The 20984-nt window shown below is 47.6% G+C and overlaps 3 protein-coding genes across 3 annotated transcripts; 1 reads left to right on the top strand and 2 right to left on the bottom strand.

The window, feature by feature from the left end:
* Positions 1 to 1875: 1875 nt before the first annotated feature.
* On the top strand, positions 1876 to 6404 carry LOC123052901 (nicotinamide adenine dinucleotide transporter 1, chloroplastic). The gene is made up of 9 exons (XM_044476264.1): positions 1876 to 2298; positions 2407 to 2502; positions 4342 to 4448; positions 4579 to 4627; positions 4731 to 4840; positions 5152 to 5249; positions 5358 to 5446; positions 5575 to 5669; positions 5796 to 6404. Exons 1-9 carry the CDS (start codon positions 2172 to 2174, stop codon positions 6045 to 6047), a joined length of 1023 nt encoding a protein of 340 aa, XP_044332199.1. The 5' UTR covers positions 1876 to 2171; the 3' UTR covers positions 6048 to 6404.
* Positions 6405 to 7691: 1287 nt separating this feature from the next.
* On the bottom strand, positions 7692 to 9364 carry LOC123052889 (uncharacterized). The gene is made up of 3 exons (XM_044476255.1): positions 8629 to 9364; positions 8472 to 8527; positions 7692 to 8227 (listed from the first exon to the last, which is right to left on the bottom strand). The coding sequence occupies exons 1-3, from the start codon at positions 8714 to 8716 to the stop codon at positions 7757 to 7759; spliced, it is 615 nt and encodes a 204-aa protein (XP_044332190.1). The 5' UTR covers positions 8717 to 9364; the 3' UTR covers positions 7692 to 7756.
* Positions 9365 to 9569: 205 nt separating this feature from the next.
* On the bottom strand, positions 9570 to 12677 carry LOC123052882 (pentatricopeptide repeat-containing protein At1g80880, mitochondrial). The gene is made up of 2 exons (XM_044476244.1): positions 12119 to 12677; positions 9570 to 10886 (listed from the first exon to the last, which is right to left on the bottom strand). Exons 1-2 carry the CDS (start codon positions 12643 to 12645, stop codon positions 9857 to 9859), a joined length of 1557 nt encoding a protein of 518 aa, XP_044332179.1. The 5' UTR covers positions 12646 to 12677; the 3' UTR covers positions 9570 to 9856.
* Between the last annotated feature and the right edge of the window lie 8307 nt (positions 12678 to 20984).

Below are 20984 nucleotides of genomic sequence, written 5' to 3'. Positions count from 1 at the left end.
CACAAAATTATAAGTTGGTGGGCAAGAGAGACTCGCGAAGCTTTGTGATACAGTATGATGATCAAACCCATAGTTGTGGGATTAATCATGTTCCACATGAATAGATGGGTAAGAGAGACTACCATCGACAATTGTGATGAAAAGAAGAATTAGCGACAACAATGGGTCTCTAGAAATATACAATTTTTTCTACAGTTGCAACGATAACCACCGGTTTTATCGGCATAAACAACAATTGGTCCTATCAATATCAACAAGCCCAACCACATGGTACGTGTGGTAAGCTACATGAAAACAGAAAAACAAAAAAAAATAAACAAGCCCAATAATAAAAGCAAATCTCATGCTACTGAGCCCCAAGTATATTCATTATCCTCTTCCATAAATAATATTAATATGTCAATCAATCGTGTGATCTAATTATTTATGTTTTTTATTAATATTAAATTTATTTATATAGATAAGTCGGTACATCTTCTCCTTAAAAGTTGATGACATCTGTATCATCTTTTCATAATTGAAACACATGTTTTTAGGTCCTCTGGAGCTTGCTACCTACTATTTTTGTTTTGTAGAATTGTTTGTGTAAAATCCCAGCATTTCCACTTCTTTTTTTTTTGTTAATATTGTGTGACAACGACATGGATCGATGACAAGTGGTTCTCACCAGGCACCCAACACATGCCGACACCACCTCTACAACCATCATGAAATATATTTCAAGATGTGATCAAAGATAACCAGTTTTATTTTAAATTAGAATATGATGATGAATTATAGCTCTATATAAATAAATTTGAAATCCATCTGGAATTAGCATATAAATTGTTATTGTGTTGGTCTACGGATTTTGGTGAGCATTAAATTTCACATGAACTATCTTTGTGTTTTCCCATATAATTCTAACTAAATTTAAATACACTGCAATTATGTTTTCCGTTGCAACACACGGGCATTTGTGCTAGTAATACCAACTTGTGTTTTATCTGCTGGGCCGGATGAAAGTCATGAAACGTGCCTATCATATGGACTTTTTTAGATAGATATCATATGCAGATTGATAAGCATGAATATACCCGGCAAAGGAAAAAAAAAGGATAAGCATGGAGAGTGCTTCTTTTCTTCACCTCTATCGATGGGCATCAAAGGAAAAGACGAGGCGCAGAACCAAAATGTTTGTGTGGCCCGAGGGAGGCGGCGCCGTGGCCCCACGGCCGCATCGGGGCCGTTCGGTCAGTTCCGACTCTCCGCGACGGATGGCCAGCGGTGCGCCACGCCACCAGTAAGCGGCGACCGGACATCGCCGTGGACCCAGCCGCCGGGAACGCTCAGCTACCACATGCGCGTCCGCTGTCCATGGCACAGGGCCATTGCTACGCTGGGCCCGTAAGACGGTGACGTGGCAGCGGAAGGGCTTGCACGGGAGACGTACGTGGCCTTGTCTCGCGAAGAGCCGAAGCAGCACAGGAGTAAACAAGTTCTCTGAAACTATAATAAAAATATTAATAAGCGAACGAGTTTCACTAAAAAAATGGTTGAACGAACAAGTGCTACACGGGACGTAAACGATTGCTCCCAAAAATGCGGGGCTAGTACCAATGACACTTGGGTCCCACCAGACACGCAGCCATTTGAGTCTGCCTGGGCCCGCGGGCCAGCCACCGCAGCGGCACGTGCCCGCCGGTGTCGAGAATCCAGAGCGACGTGTTCGTGCAAGGAAAGAACCAACCCCGTCCATTCGAGTAGTAGTACATGACATGCGGGCCCAACCGAATAACCTAGGCCCACTCGTCAGTGTGGGGGATGGGCCCCGCTCCACCCACCGGGGCCCACCCGGCCCAGGGCATGTTCACCTCCGCCTCGCCTCGCCTGCGAGGAGGGAGGAGGATATCATACGAGAAGCGCAAGCGGACGAGCTGCGGAGGAAGGAATAGAGCAGCTCACGAATTCCCCGTCCCTCCCTCCGTGCGCCCATCCCCGCTCCCGCTCGCCCAGATCCCAAACCACAACCCTAGGCGCCACCTCCGCCCCCGCCCGCCCTACGCCCGCCGGCGACCCCGCCGCCGATGTGATCAGGCCAGGCGCCGCCGTCGTTGACGCTCTAGCGCCGGGCTTCTGTTTCCGGAGGCGGAGGCCCCGTACCGCTGGCGCAGATCGGGGAGGCGCGCGACATGCCGGGGGACGTCGCGACCTCGCCGGCGACGGCGTCGGGGCCGCCGGCAGCCGCGTCCTCTTCGCACCATCCCGCCACCTCCGCCCGCAGCGCCCTCTCCAACGCCGTCGCGGGCGCCTCCGCCGGTAATTTGTGGCCACAGCTCTCTCCATTTCGGTCTAGTGTGTTGTTCGGCTTGGGGGTGTATTTGCATGTGTGGGAAGTAATTGCTGGATTTGGGGGCTTGTGCGCAGGCGTGATAGCAGCGACCTTCGTGTGCCCGCTCGATGTGATCAAGACGAGGTTCCAGGTGCACGGCTGGCCCAAGCTAGCCCCTGGCACAGCTGGAGGTGAGCATTTCTTCAGATGAACTATTGCAGTTTTTTGCTTCAGTTTACGGTCATAGTGTTAGAACACTACACGAACGGATGAACCTACTTTCGGAACAGAGTTTTGATGCTAGACTTGAATGTATCCACTGGTTAGAGCAGAGTGCCTGCGTGGAGGGGATGTCGTGTAGTATTAGTTTGTGGCTTCTCTTGACAATCCAGAAGTCAGGGAGTTGAGAGAGAATCCTTTTCAGCAATAGAATACACATCTGATTGTAAATGTTATAATGGTTTGAATCGCTTGTTGGATCAGTTATGTCATCCTCGGCCTTCTTACAGGTTTATGTCTTGCGTAATCGTCACTTATTAGTTATTAGAATTACTTGAATCATATGGGAGGCATCACGTGGTGATCTGAGATTGTGTGACCTATGAAATCTTGCATGTTGAGTGGAAAGGGGTATGCATGATGCATGTATTTGTTCTTGCATGTGAAAAGCATGGAGAACCCGCATGAACAACCAGTTGTACATGTGGCTGCTATATGCTGATAGGTTGCTTTAGTGCTGAATATGTTTATGTTGGTATTCAGTGATTGCCAGGCAAAACAAATGCTTGGTAGATCAATCTAGGCTTAGCTGTCCTACCCCGACCTCCTTTCCAATCTCCCACGATTTCGTTGCGCAATCCTTCAATGTCATCTAGTTTCTTTTTTCTCTCATGAGTCACGAATCTACTGCCAATCTGGTTGTGCTATTGCCCCTTAATAAGTCTTCCCATTAGGGATTAAGGAAGATCTCACTAGCAAATAAGTTTAAATTCCAGCATTCCTTTGATTTTGAACAATACTGAAGAACACAACAATTTCTGCTGTCCTGTAAGCAGTGGACTTCGAAGTCTTTCTGACAAAATGGAATGACATATTCTAGACGCCATCTGCCAAAAAAATATAAGTTGTTTGCTAAAAGGGTAATAGGGAAAGAGTGTAAATAATAGCAATTGAAGAGACCACGCTGCCATCTGCCCTCTTTAGTAGAATCAGTTTAAAATGTCTCCTCTGAGGGTTTGGATGAGCAGAAGGTTGCGAAGGTGCAGCTAATTACAGGAGAATATCATGAAAGAAGAACGGTGAAGGCTGCATTGTTGGAAAACATCTGGACGCGTAAGAACATGAAAGATGGTCTGTGGGGTGGCTGAGTGGGTGTAACTGATCTCATCTACGTGTTTTTGTGCAATGTATGGAGTTCCTTTGCACCTAGTTACACTGTATGCTCCCATTCCACACCCAATATGTATAGACTATTTTTCTTGGCAGCACGTTCTAAAAATATGTATTGGCTATTTTATATGGGAATAAGTTATCTATGAACCTTAGTTGTGCACAGAACATAGAGCGTAATAACATTTCTAAGCCTGATGTTCCAGGGATTATTAAAGATATGCTGAGCTTACAATTAAATTTTAGGACTTATGCTCATCCACGTGGTGAATGCAAATAAAATAAAATGTTTTTCACTTCAAATATGCTGCGGTGATGCTTTTGGGCATAGCTCTGCCCAATGATACTCCAGGAGAAAGCCGTCAGCAAATCCCATGCATGCGGAGAAAGTGATGTGTGCATGGATGATGTCCATGCTTAATGCTCATTACTATTGACTTTGCATCTAGAATTCTGATTATTAGCACACATCATGTGCATACAAATGTGTGCTGGACTTCCATTGGACTGTTACGTCCTGTCGTACCAACATATTGTTGTTGCTTATATTTTAGGATGGCTTAGAAAGCTGAGATTTATTACATCACATCAGTTCTCTCTTCTATCTTTTTTGACAGGATTCTCTGTTATATATTGACTAGGTAGTGTCATCATTGGGAGCTTAGAACAGATTGCTAGACGGGAAGGCTTTCGGGGATTGTATCGTGGTCTTTCCCCGACTATTCTGGCGCTTTTGCCTAACTGGGCGGTGAGTATTTGCCCCTATTTTTGCTAACAGCAATCACTGTTATGTTTTTCTTCCATGAGTATGATATTTTTACTTTCACACATATGGTAAATTCTGTTGTAGAGCTAACCGTTCCCGTATGAATGGGCAGGTCTACTTTACTGTATACGAGCAGCTTAAAAGCATGCTTGCTTCCAGCGGTTAGTGCTTTAACCTTACAATGGTATTGTTTTGGGATGTTGTAACCTTCCATAGGATCATGTCATATCAGTTCTCAAGTCCTACTTTACATTAATATTGTAGAAGGAAGCCATCAACTCTCTCTAGGGGCAAATGTTATGGCTGCATCATGTGCTGGAGCTGCAACTACAATAGCAACAAATCCACTTTGGGTTGTCAAGACAAGATTTCAGGTATGATATGATTCATGCCTTGTCCTGAGCAGTAGTAGAGATGATAAAACATAACTGTAGTTAGAAATTTCTGTTTCTGAAATACTTCATTCACCAATAAGTACGGATTGTTCAAAATGTCTTGGCAATTTTGTACGTAATTAAATACATCCAGTTTGCAAGGGAACCATCTTTAGCTAACATGCTTTTGAATATATTTAACTTTTCGGGTCTCTTGTATTTAGTGGTCATACCTAGCATTATTCCAAGAAATATTATCCCAGTAGATACCAGGATTCCTGTCAACAACAGCTTTATGTTTTGTTTTGTAGACCCAAGGAGTAAGAGCTGGTGCGAGGATCCCATACAAAGGCACGGTTGCTGCATTGACGAGAATAACACATGAGGAAGGCATCCGTGGACTATACAGGTAACTTTTGACGGAATGATGGATACCTATTGTGGGCAACTTTTAACCATGCTGATGACTCAAAATTTCTATGTTTTGATATGGTTGCTGGTTTTTTTATTCCAAAAGTGGACTTGTCCCTGCCTTGGCTGGTATCACTCATGTTGCCATTCAGTTCCCTGTATACGAGAAGATAAAAGCTTACCTGGCTGAGCGAGGTATTACTCTCAGCAAATGTTTTTCCACAGAGAAATGTATCTGGATAATCATGGCTGCTAAATTTGTAGAGGCCATATTGGATGGCCTGTCTTGTAGTTCTTCGTATGACATCATCTTGTTTTCACAGATAACACTACCGTTGAAGCATTAAGTTTTGGTGATGTCGCTGTTGCTTCATCTCTGGCAAAACTAGCTGCATCAACCTTAACATATCCTCATGAGGTATTAAGTCAATCCTCTGCAATTATGATCTACCCTACTCTTGTTACTGGTTAAATGAATATACTCTCAATGTTCTTAGCTTGGTTATATATCTCAGACTATTTTCACTCCTGATAATAATTACAGGTTGTTCGATCAAGGTTGCAAGAGCAGGGAGCACACTCCGAGGCGAGATACAGAGGGGTAATAGACTGTGTTAGAAAGGTTTATCATGCAGAGGGTGTAGCTGGGTTCTACCGTGGATGCGCCACAAATCTGTTGCGGACAACTCCTGCTGCAGTTATAACATTCACCAGCTTCGAGATGATTCACAGGTTCCTTCTCAATCTAGGCTCTCCTGAACCTGAACAACATCATCCCCATCCGCTGAAGCATTGACTGTACCATTCCTGTGTCCTATCCCTGCTGTCATCTGACAAGTTGAAATCCAGTAACTATCAAACGACGCCATTTCCCTTGAGGGCTCTCACAACAGAGATTTTGGTATCGCAACAAGTAGCTGTCATTCAAAGCTCAAACCATAGTGTAGGACAGGAATTAGTACTTGTGTATGAATTAGTCTTGATAGCACGCAGTGTGGAGGTATACAGGTTGTGGGGGAATAGTGATATTGGTCGGTGTGTTGTCTGATGATGATGAAAAGAAAAGAATTTTATTGTTGGTACACGAATAATTGCCCTAACCTTTTTTACTTCGGGAGATCTATGATCTTGTACATTATCTTGGAGCACTTTACTGGATTTGGTGCTAATATGATTCTTGAAATTTCGAGCTCGACAAGGACAGAAGGTTTAAACTGGTTGACATATCTGGTGCACATATGGAGTTAGTGTAAAATTTCCCTTTTCACTAACTTAGAAGTATCCAAATGACTAAACAGAAATTGGTGGGTATGTTTTATGTCTTACTCCCTCCGTCTCATAATATAAGATCGTTTTGCAAGCTAAAACAGTCTGCAAAATGATCTTTTATTATGGGATGGAGGGAGTGCAATACTTGCTGATATAGTATATTGTTTGGGCACCATCTCAGCAAGTGCGCTCTCCTTTTGCGCTCTGAAAATACAATTGGAATATATATTGACATTTTTGCGGAGATTTAGATCATCTTGCCTGCATCTGTTAATTGTTTTGAAAATCTTTAGAAACTCTGAAGTTAAGTGGAAATGGTACATCTTCATATACGCTGCTGACCATTTAAGTGCACCTTACCTGAGTTTTGCTGTTCTGTTTGGGCGTTTTCTGTTCTGGTGGTGGAATAGAGAAAGTGTTTGGTGCATCTTTATCTGAATTTTGCTGTTCTAGAGAATGGGGGGATGGAAAAACAACCTATAAGAATTTGGTAGCACCATCTCTATGATCTAAAATTGTTTCTGTGGGGAATACTTTGTATCATCTTTTTCTTGTGAAATTTCTATAGGGCCGTAGCTGTGGTCATGTGTAGAGGTCCAATTTCTATAGGGCCGTAGCTATTAGCCCTGTTTGAGTTGGTCCACGCACATGGTGGATATTTTTGCGCTCCAGTAGGAAAATGGATCTTTGTTTTTAAAAGCAATTGGATGGACATAACGGTGTTTGGATTGTATGATTTGCTTTAAAGGTAGCTGTAGGATGCGAAAACTATCTTCCTATGTAGAGGATTTTCTCTTCCATTTGCTTCTCAATAACAAGCATGTGAAAGTTGAATATTAATTCTACTACCTTAGAGCCCATGACAGATTGACAGTGTAAAAAAAAACTGTCTTATATTAAGTTATATAGAGGGAGTATTTTTTTAGTGAAGCATCCAAAGTCTAAACACACTTTACTGCAAATTGTTGCGGCATGTCTCTTTGAGCATTCCACATGTAGCTCTAGCATTTTTAGAGGATTTTTGTTTGTTAGGTAAATCTCAGTCATAAAGATATCCTTGTTTTTAAGATCAAAGGTACTCTTGTTTTAGTTCTTCCTTGTTCCGTGAGAGAATACCACGCGCATGTGCATCGTGCAAAAATAAGAAGGGAGAATTACAATATGCGGAGTATATATAATGAGATAACTCAACCTGAAACCAAAAGCATTACAAGTACATCCTAAGATCACTATCGCTCATACGGCAAGAAGCAGTGCCGACGCGGAGACAAGGAAGAAGGCGAGGAGGAGCGTCTGCACCGGGCCGCCGCCGGTGGTGCCGGAGCAGTAGTTGCCGAACGCGCCGCCCGGGTACTCGTACCGCCGGTCGCCGCCCTCCTCGCCGTCGCCGAGCTGCTGCTGCTGCTGCTCGCCGTAGCCGTGGTAGCCGTACCCGTACCCGTCGCCGCACTCCCTGCGCTCGCGTATGTCGAAGGTTCCTCTGTCGGGCGTGTAGCTGCAGCCGCTGCCGAGCGCCTGCTTGACGGCGAGCAGCGAGGCGCCGTTGGAGAACCTGAAGCCGTCGTGGGCGACCTCCTCCACGCAGCGCAGCGCCATCTCCGTCTCGGCGAGGCAGGCCCCGCCGCAGTACTCGTCCACGCTCTCCCGCCCCACGTGGAACGCCCCCTCCACGCCCAGCCGAAGCTCCTCCGCGCACTCGTTGTACACCTTCAAAGTTTTCGGCCCAGAGGCAGTTTCAAACACCATATATGTATGTCGTCACTTTCACAAACATGTATGTTTAGGGTGGGGCCAGATCTCAGTCTCAGTCAAATGGCACAACATATAAAAAGAAAAAAAATATGGATCTCCACGTAAGATCTCACGAATATAACATCGACTGTGACTTCATTAAGTCTCAGTCGACTGAGATTTAGCAACCCCGGTATGTTTACGCTTCGACATGACTTACATTGTGGTCGTCGAAGCAGTGGCACGCCCTCTCGAAGATCTCCAGGGCAATTTTGCCTGCAACCATGGAGAAAACAGAAAAGTTGAACTAGTTTTCCCGAGACTGATTTTTTAAAATTTGATGGTGAAAATAAAACAAGAGATAGATATACACTCACTAGAGAAGCAGCCTGGCAACAGGATGCAGATGGCAACGGCCAGTGCCAAGCAGCCACTGGCGCGACAAGGGTGAGGAGGCATTGCCATTGCCCGCGGAAGGTGTGCTGAGCAGAGCAAATATGTTTTACGCCAGTGCCGTCGTCTCTGATCGTTTACATCTGGGGTGTGGGTTGATTGGCTATATATACGGGGTTAATTTCCTGCCTTGCCCTTCCATTACTCCATCCAAAGGATGGTCAATTGCTCACTCTTTGCTACGTTTGCCCACAAGAAATGCTCATGGCCCAACTTTCTGCAGTGTTTTTGTTTTCGGCGGAGATTTGAAAAGGAATTCTTTTTCTTTTTACAAATATTTGTACTCCTCGAGATGCACTTTCTCAAGGTGTGCACCCACCAACAGTTTCTATTATATTAGTAAAATATTTCACCGGCACTAAAGTTTCATCTCAGCTTTAGATATGCGCCGGAGGAAAAACAAGAGGTGCATGCAGGAACAAGTTTGCGTTTGCTACTCTAACCTGACCTCCTCTCTTTGCAGGACTGCCAACTTTTGCCAATTCTGCCCGCCGGGCAAACCAATCTTTGTCCAAGTGCTGTCTTGCACGATAAGATTTTGTCACTTGTTACGCCAGCTTCTCTATGTGCTGTGTAACTTTTGCCGATTCTGTAGCCAACCACTGCCAATATCCAGAAGCCTACTTGCTCATCTTGTAAAACGTATGCTTTTCATGTGACCAACTTAATCTTCACAAAATAACAAAAATGTATTAAATCACTAAATGGCTCTATCTATTTTTACCGATTTATTTAGTTGATCGCTATAATCATAATCAATGACCCTCTAACAGGGTTTCTTACATGGGAAGAAAATCCCAGTTCCTCTGCCTACTGCAATACCTGTAATTCTGGGAAGGCATAGATACGAAATGATCACACATTATAAACACAGAACAATAAGAACCATGACCCATGGCAATCATAGGACCTTTTGATGCTACACCATGTACATTTTTCGAAACTCAGCCCCTGAGGAAAATCCCTCAAGAGCGAATCATTTCAGAAGAAGCAACTCGGGCGAGAATTTTAGCGGTTTCATGTTTGTTAGTTATGAAGATTCAGGAGCAACTTGTTAACTGAACACACATACCTCACAGTCACATTTGTTTGCATTTACCTTTTTGTCGTACAAAAGAAGCACTAGAAGCGTGCTTAACAGTGACACATGTATTACGGGATTCTCGTCCGTCTTGTAGAATGTTTGATACGCTGTGGAATAAGGTTGTATTTGCCTGCTCCTCTCCAGTGGTCTCTGTTGGCCAGTAGAAAAGTTTTGAATTCCTTATCAAGTATTGGGTCCGAAGCAAAACCATTTGCCTTCATTTCATCATAATACTCTAAAGCTCGTGGTATGCATCCATGTTTAATCAAACCTTGGACCGCTGCCATGTAGTGTGCATAACCAGGCCTAATGTCGTACCTTCGCATTTCAGTCCACACCCTCAGAGCATTTCCAGACTCATTCAATTGGATAAACTTATCAATGAGCATGAGAAATGTGTCGCTGTTAGGGCCACAGCCATCTTCTTTCATTTTCTTCAGTAGCTGCAGTGTTTCGTCAATGCCTTCCTGTTTCAGAAATGCATGGTACGTCAAAATGGTTGGAACAATGCCCTTCATTGTCATGTCTTCCATCACCTCTCGTGCTTCCTCAAGCTTGCAACTTTCACAAAGTGGAACTATAATACTGTTGTATGTTTCAACATCGGGTTGGAGACCTTCATCCACAATTTTACTGAGAACATTTCTTGCATCCTTCATGCAATTCTCTCTTGTCAGAACATAAATAAGTTGGTTATAGACACCAATACCAGGAGTCCAACCCCTCTTCTTCATCTCATCGTAAACCCTCAGAGTATCAAAAAGGTTCCCTACCTTTGAGAAACAACAGACCATGAGAGCATAAGACGTACCATCAGGAGTAATGCAGCAATTTGCCATTTCTCGCCAAACTCTCTTTACTTCGGCCACATCGGTGAAGATATTACACCAACCATCAAGTATTATATTGAAACCTTCGGCCGTGAGTGGGAAAAATTTCCTTCTTGAAAGAAGCAACTCTTCGGCATCTTCTATGTTTTTACTTCTGCAAAGAGCACGAAGAAGGGAATAGAATACAGTTTGGTCCACTTCCACTTTAAACCTCTCCATCACATCAAAGGTCTTGACTGCTTTCTTCACTTCATTGGCAGCTGCATACCTGAAATTTCATAAACAAATCCCTACAATGAAAGAAGCATGGGACACAAATAGTAGCAGTAACTAGTTTACTACAATGGCAATGGCTGCTTTTCACTTTGGTCTTCACATTACAAAAGCAAAATACAGTTATGATGTCAAAAGTGATCCGATAATGTAAGAGGAGCCCCATAGCAGCGCTAGTAAATAGATTCAGATGTAGGGAATTATATGTTCCATCCAACACATCAAGTACACTAAAAGCGCGAATATAGGATTTATGACAGCAACAACACCACACTCAATAATCAAGATGCTAAGTTTAGCACTCCTGAAACTTCAAACATCAACACAACAAGTAACTGAACCAAAGTAAATTCAGCCAAGCACTCACACAATACATGTCAATCATCACTCACTATACTATCATCATCACATGGCTAGAAGATTAAAATATCCTATGAAGACGAGTCATAAAACTTCTTATGTCAACAACATTTTTGCAAGCAGGCAATCACTTTTTAGCTCTCAAAATAACTTAAGCACCTATAGCTCAAGCATCCACCCCCCTTCTATGACCACAATAGAAGCAATGCACATTGCATAACAAAATATGTCGAATGCCACAAAAGTTATCAGCAGAATGTTGTGTTCACTGTTCACTCCTACAGTCGTACTTTTCCCCTGTTTACCTGAAACCCAACCTAAAGCACTGGATCATTGCAGAAAACTCACCAGTGTGACCATCATCCTTTTCTTGTTCTCAGAATTATGTGTCTACTTCACTAACACGCCAGTGTTTGTATCGGTGCAATGCAATTTTGCTATGATGTACGTATTTTATTGCAAATCTACTGAGATTTCTAGTAAAGTAAGCACCTCCTTTACTCCGTTGCTGGTTATATACCTAGTCCCTTGGCTCACATTCACTGCAATACCACTCCAAGAAACCAAACCAACCCACTCAAAATGGGTTTACAAACATTTTTATTAGGGGAATTTATGTCTTTGTAATAATATGAGTTGCTTACATTTGGCCTGGACCCAGACGTCGATCAGACACCGAATGGCAAATCCTTAAACCGCAATACACCGAGACAAAATCTAAATTTTGCCTACATTATAGAGCCATAGACAACGGAACATAGTTCTACAAGAGCACTATCATAAAGTACTAGTACTATGCTGGCCAAATGCTTGATTACACCTAATAATATCATGAAATGGTGAAAGATTATGTGCATGCGACCTTACCTCTCCATCAAGATGACCATGGCACGGCGGGTCAGCACCCCACGGCGCTGCATCCGCCGCACGGCCGCCCACGCGAGGTCGAACCGCCCAGCCCTCCCCGCCGACCATATGGCCAGGTGCCACGCCTCGGCCGGCAGGGACCCCGCCCCCTCAGCGCCGGACGTGGCGCTGCACTCGTCGCCCCAGCGAAGCGCGAGCGCTGCTGCCTCCGGGTCGCGGCGCAGTTCCCACAGCGCGCGGACGAGTGAGGGAGGGGACGGCGATGGGACAGAAGAGGAGGAAAGAAGGAGGGAGAGGGCGTCCTTCGGGGAAGACGCGACGGAGGAGGCGTGGGAGATGCGACGGAGGAAGGAGGTGAGCTCGCCGTCGTCGTCGGGGGCGGGGGGGATAGGGTGAGCGTACTCGATGTCGCTTTGGTCGGAGGAGGAGTGGCTGACGGAGAGGCTAACGTGGCGGGAGGGAAGGAGGGGGGAACGGTGGGGGAGGAGGAGGTGGCGGCGGAGGGCGGCGGCGAGCTGCGGCGCCATGGGAGAGAGAGAGAGGCCAGCGAGCGCTACGGGCGCGCCAACATGGGCCAGCGGCCCAGTAGGACGATCGGCCCGATTTTTGCTGAGTTTTGTGTACTACTCCCCCGTTCCAAAATAGGTACAAAGTTAGTACAAAGTTGAGTCAGGCACTAGGCCCAACCGTTCGGCCGGTCGCGTCAGGACCATTGGATTTGAGCCGTGTGGGCCATTGGATCTTGCAAAAAAAAGGGTTTGCCCCGCAGCTTCTTCTTCCTCTCGCTGGATTCACATCTCCCTCCCCTCCGGTGACTGACCTCGTCGCTGGTCCCCACCCCCGCCGGTCGTCCTCGTCGCCGGTCCCCATCCTCGCCGGCCGCCCTCATCGCCGGTCCCCACCTGCGCCGTTTGTCCTCGTCGCCGCGTTGACCCATGAAACAGTTGCACCTACGGTTGTAGCTATCAGCAGCGACGGGTGAAGCCCAGGTTGCAGCTCCGCTACCGCCCCTCACCGCAGCCCTATCGTCATGGCCACGCCCAACCATTCCTTTCTCCTTCATCATCCACGTGCAGATGTATTTTGCTTCAATCATTGTTCATTTTTGCTACGACCGGTGACAGGAATCGCTACAACCATTCATGTCGACAATCACGACGGCGACCACGATTTGCTTCAACCTTCGTCGGGTTTTGCCGGGAGTAGCAAGACATGACACCGGTTGTAGCTTTTCCCGCTGCCGGTTGCAGCAAAAATCGCAGCGTCGCCGTCGTCACCACAAATTTCGTCGTGGCCGTTGCAGCAAATCACATATCCGATTGTAGCTTTTTCGTTGCCGGTTGTAGAAAAAATGACCGCCGGTGGTAGCTTTTCATGCTTCCGGTTGCAGCAAAAACGTAACACCATGGTCGCCACCACAAAACTTCGGTGTTGCCATTGCAGCAAATCACGTTGTCGGAGGTAGCTTTTTTTGTTGTTGGTTGTAGCAAACGGCAATGGCGGTTGCAACAAAACATGGTCGCCACATTGATTGTAGCTTGTCGTGTGTGCCAATCGCAGCATTTTCATTACTGGCTGTAGGAAAAACAATTGACCTCAGTGGTAGTAGCAAAAAATAGACGGTGGTAGACCGCGGTTGCAGCAAAAATTCACCCTCGCCGGTAGTAGAAAAAGTAGAGGGTGGCAGCAAAAATTCATTATCGCCGATTGTAACGCCCCGGACACACCCGCCGGTGGTCTTTACTCCTGGCGAGATCTAGACTGGCCCCACAGATCAATACTAGTCTTTTTTGCGCACTTTGTTCTCACTCGTGCGCACCCGGAAGCAATTTCCTGGCCGGTCATCCATCCTGACACTACACCAAGCTGAGCACGCTTAACTTTGGAGTTCTGTCCGAATGGGCTCCCGGAAAAGAAGGAATTCCTTATTGATATGAGTAGTCTATCATCCCTAATAAGCCAGGTCATCACATACACCCCCACTCAGAGGAACCGACGTCCTCGTCGGGCCACAGGAACGTTCCCTCTTGGCACATACGTCTGTGCATCCAGTCCGGTACATGTACCATGTCGTGTGCCACGACGGGTCATAAACGTCATGAACAACATGACCACGCACCTGTACACAAATATCCGTGTAACCGCGAGGGTCGGCTCTGATACCAACTTGTAACGCCCCAGACACACCCGCCGGTGGTCGTTACTCTTGGTGGGATCTAGACTGGCCCCACAGATCAATACTAGTCTTTTCTGCGCACTTTGTTCTCACTCGTGCGCACCCGGGAGCAACTTCCCGGTCGGTCACCCATCCTGACACTACTCCAAGCTGAGCACGCTTAACTTTGGAGTTCTATCCGAATGGGCTCCCGGAAAAGAAGGAATTCCTTATTGATATGAGTAGTCTATCATCCCTAATAAGCCAGACCATCATACCGATAGTAGCAAATTGTCTCACCGGGTAGTAGCAAAAGTAAATGGCGGTTGCAACATAAATGGTCGTCTCCCCGTCGCGAGGCACGGTATGGCCATTTGGTTGTAGCAAAAAAAATTAGCAGTCGTAGCAAAATTAGATTATGGTTGTAGCAAAAAACATTGTTGTCACTGTCGTGAGAGGCAGAGTGGCCAGTTGGTTGTAGCAAAAATTGTGGCCGGTCATAGCAAAAATTGACAATGGTTGCAGCACCGTCTGATCGGTTGTTTACCATTGCCGGAGATGGTCATTGTCGGTGTCAAAACCGACGGATCTCGGGTAGGGGGTCCCGAACTGTGCGTCTAGGCTGGATGGTAACAGGAGGCAGGGAACACTTTGTTTTACCCAGGTTCGGGCCCTCTCGATGGAGGTAATACCCTACTCCTGCTTGATTAATATTGATGATATGGGTAGTACAAGAGTAGATCTACCACGAGATCAAGGAGGCTAAACCCTAGAAGCTAGCCTATGGTATGATTGTTGTGTATGGAGTTGACTCCCTATGGACTACAACCCTCCGGTTTATATAGACACCGGATAGGGTTAGGGTTATATAGAGTCGGTTACAATGGTAGGAGATCTTGAATATCCGCATTGCCAAGCTTGCCTTCCACGCCAAGGAAAGTCCCATCCGGACACGGGACGAAGTCTTCAATCTTGTATCTTCACAGCCCAGGAGTCCGGCTGAAGGTATAGTCCGGCTACCCGAACACCCCCTAATCCAGAACTCCCTCAGTAGCCCCCGAACCAGGCTTCAATGACGATGAGTCTGGCGCGCAGATTGTTCGGCATTGCAAGGAGGGTTCCTCTCCAAATCTTGTGTACCTGTAGGAATAATGTCCGATTTTTGTAATGTAGTGCTCCTCGGCTTCCACGCCCAATAATGGCCGTCTTCCACGTGTTCAAACGAATGCGAAAAGCCGGGGTGTTTTTACATCCACACCCCTAGCCGTATAAACGAGCCGCCTATTTAACGGGATGGGGATTTAGGTCCAAACCACATCTTCTCCTTTCCGCGAGTTATCATCAGAGCGCTTCCAGCAAAGGTCCATTCCAACATGACCAGCCGTCGCAGCTCCCCCCCCCCTCGCTCCTCTGGTCCCAAACCCGGGGACTGGGAGAGTTGCACCATCCCGCATAGCGAGTTAGCGTCACTTCAGGCCAAGGGATTTCTCCCTCAGGCAGACATGGTCCTGGTCCGAGCCGGTCTCGCCACCTATAATGGCGGAAAACAAGCGGAGAGCACCCCCAATCCTTCTAAAGGAGAGCAGGTGTGCCTCATCCCCTATCTAATAAGGGGACTGGGATTTCCAATTCACCCATTTCTCCGCGGGCTTCTGGAGTTCTACGACCTCCAGATGCACAACCTCACGCCCGCCTCTGTATTGCATATTGTGGGTTTCGTCGCCCTTTGCAAGCTATTTTTAGGCGTTGAGGCTCATTTTGCGCCGTGGAAGAGGTTATTCTGCCTGGTGCCCCGTTCTAAAGAGTGGTCTATATACCAAGTGGGCGGAGCCAAAGTATGGCGCATCGCCGGGACTGGATACCTATCCGGAACCCCGAAGAAGGCGTCTGAGGACTGGCCTTCGGAATGGTTTTATATAGATGACGTCCCGCTACCGGACCCTATCCGGGTCGATCTCCCTGAGTTCAACAGTGCTCCATTGAAGAAACACTTGAGCTGGCGTCCGCGGAGCTCTCAGAGAGAAAGCGACAGAGACGTCCTTTACCTGATGGGCCGGATAAGACTGTTGGCTCATTCCGGACTAACCATGATTGGAGTCATGGCCGCATGCATTATGCGGGGGGTGCAGCCACTTCAATATAGAGGCCACCCCATGTGGGATTTCAACGGGGAGGATGACGCCACCCGTTACGGTCGTAAGGGGCCGGCTTCAGCTGCCGCCCTAGTAAAGATCTTATCCTCTTTGTACAAGGGAGAAAAGGAGGAATTCTTCCGCGTCAACCCGCAGGCCGGATTTACTATGTACGATCCTCCAAGTTGGGTAAGTGAACAACTGCGCTTGCCCGTCTGTTTTGTACTCCCACGGTTAGATATGTAGTCTAACGACTTCAATGCAGGAACTGCGACAGGTAGTAAAGGATATAAACAGCCGCCCTCCACAACCCGAGGACCTAGAACGGTCCCTCGATCCGGACTCCTAAGAGGATCCGGACATATCGGTGGAGCTTATCGATGGGGTGTTCCATCAGCTAAGCAAGGACAATACCTTGGTAGCCATCACGGCTGATTACCCAGGGTTAATCCCGGCCTCCCAGGTGACAGAAACCGGAGTCTCATTCCCTTGAGAGAGATTCCACTCTCACGTATTCCGGTGTTTCTGATGACAACCGTGTTTTGCAGGGGAGATTTCCGAGGCAGGAGGCCAAACCTGCGGCGGCTAGCCAACGAGGGGCCGCAGGGCCCCGGGGGGCAAAAAGGAATGTAGTCCGGACTGAGATGCCGACGCAAAGGTATAGCACACCCTCTGCTTCCCTGGTGTTTATTCTGTCCGGGCATATTAACGTTCGTGCTATCTTCAGAACGAAGAGACCTCGCCGGACTATATCCGGAGAGATTGCCAATCGTGCCTCCACCAGCCAGGCTCCAGCGTCTGGCCAGGAAGCGGAGGCGAGCACAAGGTGCGCACCGGACGCTCCTCCGACAGAGGATGCGGACAGGCTGTCTACCACAAATTCTAAAGTGGAGAGTGCCATGAACCACATGCGTCGCTGGACAGTTCTACGCGACGCTTGTTTTTCCCAAGAGGCTTTAGATGCCTTTAATTCGGGAGATGCGTACCTCCGTGCCGCTCAAAATGGTTTAGCCAGAGCCACGGAGCAGTATGTAAAAGACATACGGGTAAGAAAATTTTGGTCAATATATATATACCCGTAGCCCCCGAGACTTGAAACAGTTAGTGCAACTGATTTAAGGATCATTGAATATTCAGGTTCTTATAGAGAAGAATACTGTACTGTTCCAGGAGCTGGAAAAGTGCAAGGCCCAACTAGAGGCTGCACTAGCCGCAGCAGGGGAGTCTAAAGAGACCCCCTCAGGTAAGATACACTTTGAAAGATTAGTATTGTGCGGTGTGGGTGCAAATCTGACAAATCATGTTGCAGATGGCGCCGGACTCGATCCGGAAAAGCAACAACTCTTACGCCGGCTAAAGGCCGGTGAGAGTACGTTGACAAAGGTGAGGCGAGAGAAGAATGATCTTCAGGATGCCAACACCAGGCTGGACGTCGCACTTAAAGATGTTCGTGGCCAGCTGTCAGACTCCACGAAGGAGAATCAGTGGCTTCGACGCGGCATATTTAGTAAGTGCTTGAACGAACTTTGAAAAAAGAGTTCGGCGAGGAAGTCGACTAACAGAGTAATGTCTGTAGGTATGCTCACAGGTCGTCCTGCAGAGGAGATGCCCGGTTCTACGGGTGACCTTCTTCCCGAACTCATGCAACTGCACGAGCGAATTCGGCAGGCGATGCGAGGTGTTGCCCAAGCCTTATGGCCTGCCCACTCCATGCCCAAGGGCCTTGGAGAGCTTGCGGAGAAGCTGAAGGGAGCTCGACAGCGCTTCCGGTTGTGGAAGATATCAGCCTGCCGACAAGGCGCTAGGGAAGCCTGGGCCATGGTGAAAACCCGTTTTACGAACTCTGACCCAAACCACATGGCCGAGGTCGGACCAGTGGGGCCTGACAGGAAGGACATCCCAGTGAGCTTAGTATACGGCCAAGTAGAGTTGGCCGCGAAGTATTCCCAACAGGACTGTAAATTAGACAGCCTGTTAGATGGTATAGAAGAGGAATACAATCAGTCAGAATGACTATGTAATTTTGAATTGACATGTGTAATGCCTTCTAGCCAGATTGTAGATCGTTTGTCGTTGCTGACCTTGTCGCTTCAACCTCGGGACCTGACGGTCCGGAGTGTGTCCGAATACCAGAGCGGTTATATAAGAACCGTGGTATGCGTGGAGACCAGGCGTAGGGGTCATTAGTGCTTTATCAGACAAGTACCCAACTAGTTATGTTATATTACATGGTTAGTAAGAAACATCTTCCAGAGAGAATAGTTCCGTTAGGGGTTCCTTTCGCTGGGAGGCATGCCCTAAAGTGCATGTCCGGACTGCGTAAAAAGACACAGAAAAAAGCATCTGGGGGCGCATAGAATTAGTAAAAAGATCATCTTTTATCTCACCGACCGAATATTCCCTTAAGAACGCTAGCTTTCGGCTTCACCCAGTCTGAGGTACACATCCGGCTGACCCGGTAGTAACAATCGCAGAGGTGCTCCCTTTACCGCCTAGCCGAACAATCGGAACGTAGGGGTAAGCACAGGAGCCAGGCAACCCATCTTGGCCAAAACTTAAGTCATATCGATGCATATAATGGTGAAAAAAAGGGTACATGCGGAAGTTTGACGCATGTGTTGGGCGTGAAGCCCATATAAATAAGCTTCTGTTAAAGAAGCCCCCAGGTTTAATGAGCGCGAGTGGCGCGTCACTAGATGAGCCTTTAAGGGCTATAAAAGAAAAGAGGGGAAGGAGAGAAATGTAAGACAGAAAAATGCAAAAAATGGACAGAGGAAGGAGACGAACACAGAGTCCGGCGCTAGGCATAGAATCTTCGGAGATGGGTGGCGTTCCACGGGTTCGGCTCGAGTCGGTTATCCGACGCATCTCGCAGGCGGTACGCCCCGCCAGTCAGGACTTGGTCGATTATGAATGGACCTTCCCACTTGGGCTTGAGTTTGTCCTTTTTCTTATCCGGCAGGCGTAGAACTAGTTCGCCAACATTGTAATTTTTGGCCCGTACTTCTCTGCTTTGATATCTTCGGGCCTGCTGTTGATAAAATGCGGAACGGGCTTTTGCCACGTCACGCTCCTCCTCCAGGGCGTCCAAGTTGTCCTGCCGATCGAGCTCGGCTTCTCTTTGTTCGTACATGCGCACTCTAGGTGAGTCATGAATTATGTCGCAGGGTAGAACTGCCTCTGCGCCGTACACCATAAAAAATGGTATGTATCCGGTGGTGCGATTTGGCGTGGTCCGCAGCCCCCATAGCACGGAGTCGAGCTCCTCTACCCAGTGCGTGTTAGATTCCTTGAGGGACCGCACCAGTCTGTGTTTAATGCCGCTCATGATAAGACCATTTGCACGTTCAACCTGGCCGTTGGTTTGTGGGTGATAGACGGAAGCATAATCGAGCTTGATGCCCATGTTTTTGCACCAGAGTTTTACCTCGTCGGCGGTAAAGTTTGTACCGTTATTGGTTATGATGCTGTGGGGGACGCCATAACGGTGTACAACCCTAGATATGAAGTCTATCACAAGTCCGGATTCGACCGTTTTAACAGGCTTGGCTTCTATCCATTTGGTGAATTTATCCACCATGACCAGTAAGTATTTTTTCCTATCGGTCCCACCTTTAAGGGGTCCGACCATGTCAAGCCCCCAGACCGCAAAAGGCCAGGTGATGGGTATAGTTTGGAGTGCGGTGGGTGGCATATGGCTTTGGTTGGCAAAAAGTTGGCAACCAGCGCATCGTTGGACTAGGTCCTGAGCGTCTGCCCGGGCCGTCGGCCAATAAAAGCCTGTACGGAAAGCCTTGCTAACAAGGGACCGAGCAGCGGCATGGTGACCACCGAGTCCGGCATGAATTTCAGCCAGAAGGTTCCGCCCTTCCTCTTCGTAGATGCACCTTTGAAGGACTCCGGTAGCACTTTTCTTATAAAGCTCTCCCTCATGGACTCTGTAGGCTTTAGATCGCCGCAGTATGCAGCGGGCCTCGTTTTGGTCCTCCGGGAGTTCCTGCCTAGTAAGGTAGGCTAGGAATGGTTCTGTCCATGGGGCGATGACCGCCATTATTACGTGGGCTGAAGGTGTAATTTCATTGGCAGAGCCTCCAATTGTGTCAGATTGTTCGGCGTCGAGTGGTGCGACTGGGTCCGGGCTGTTATTTGCGGGTTCCCCCTCCCATGCTACGGATGGCTTGAACAATCTTTCCAAAAAGATGTTGGGGGGGGGGACTGCATCGCGTCTTGCTCCGATGCGTGCTAGGACGTCCGCTGCTTGATTGTTTTCTCGGGCTATATGGTGAAACTCCAGCCCTTCGAACCGAGCTGACATTTTTAGGACGGCGTTGCGGTAAGCTGCCATTTTTGGGTCCTTGGCGTCGAAGTCTCCATTTATTTGGGATATCGCGAGATTTGAATCCCCGCGTACCTCTAGGCACTGGATACCCATGGATACTGCTATCCGGAGGCCATGTAGGAGGGCCTCATATTCGGCTGCATTGTTGGAATCCATGTACATGATCTGGAGCACATATTGGACTGTGTCTCCTGTGGGGGACGTCAGGACGACGTCAGCCCCCAGTCCGGCCAACATTTT

This window comes from Triticum aestivum, chromosome 1A, assembly GCF_018294505.1.
Source record: "Triticum aestivum cultivar Chinese Spring chromosome 1A, IWGSC CS RefSeq v2.1, whole genome shotgun sequence".
NCBI classification, from domain to species: Eukaryota; Viridiplantae; Streptophyta; class Magnoliopsida; order Poales; family Poaceae; genus Triticum; species Triticum aestivum.
Note: the sequence above shows the minus strand (reverse complement) of the source record. Positions and strands in the feature narration are given on the sequence as shown.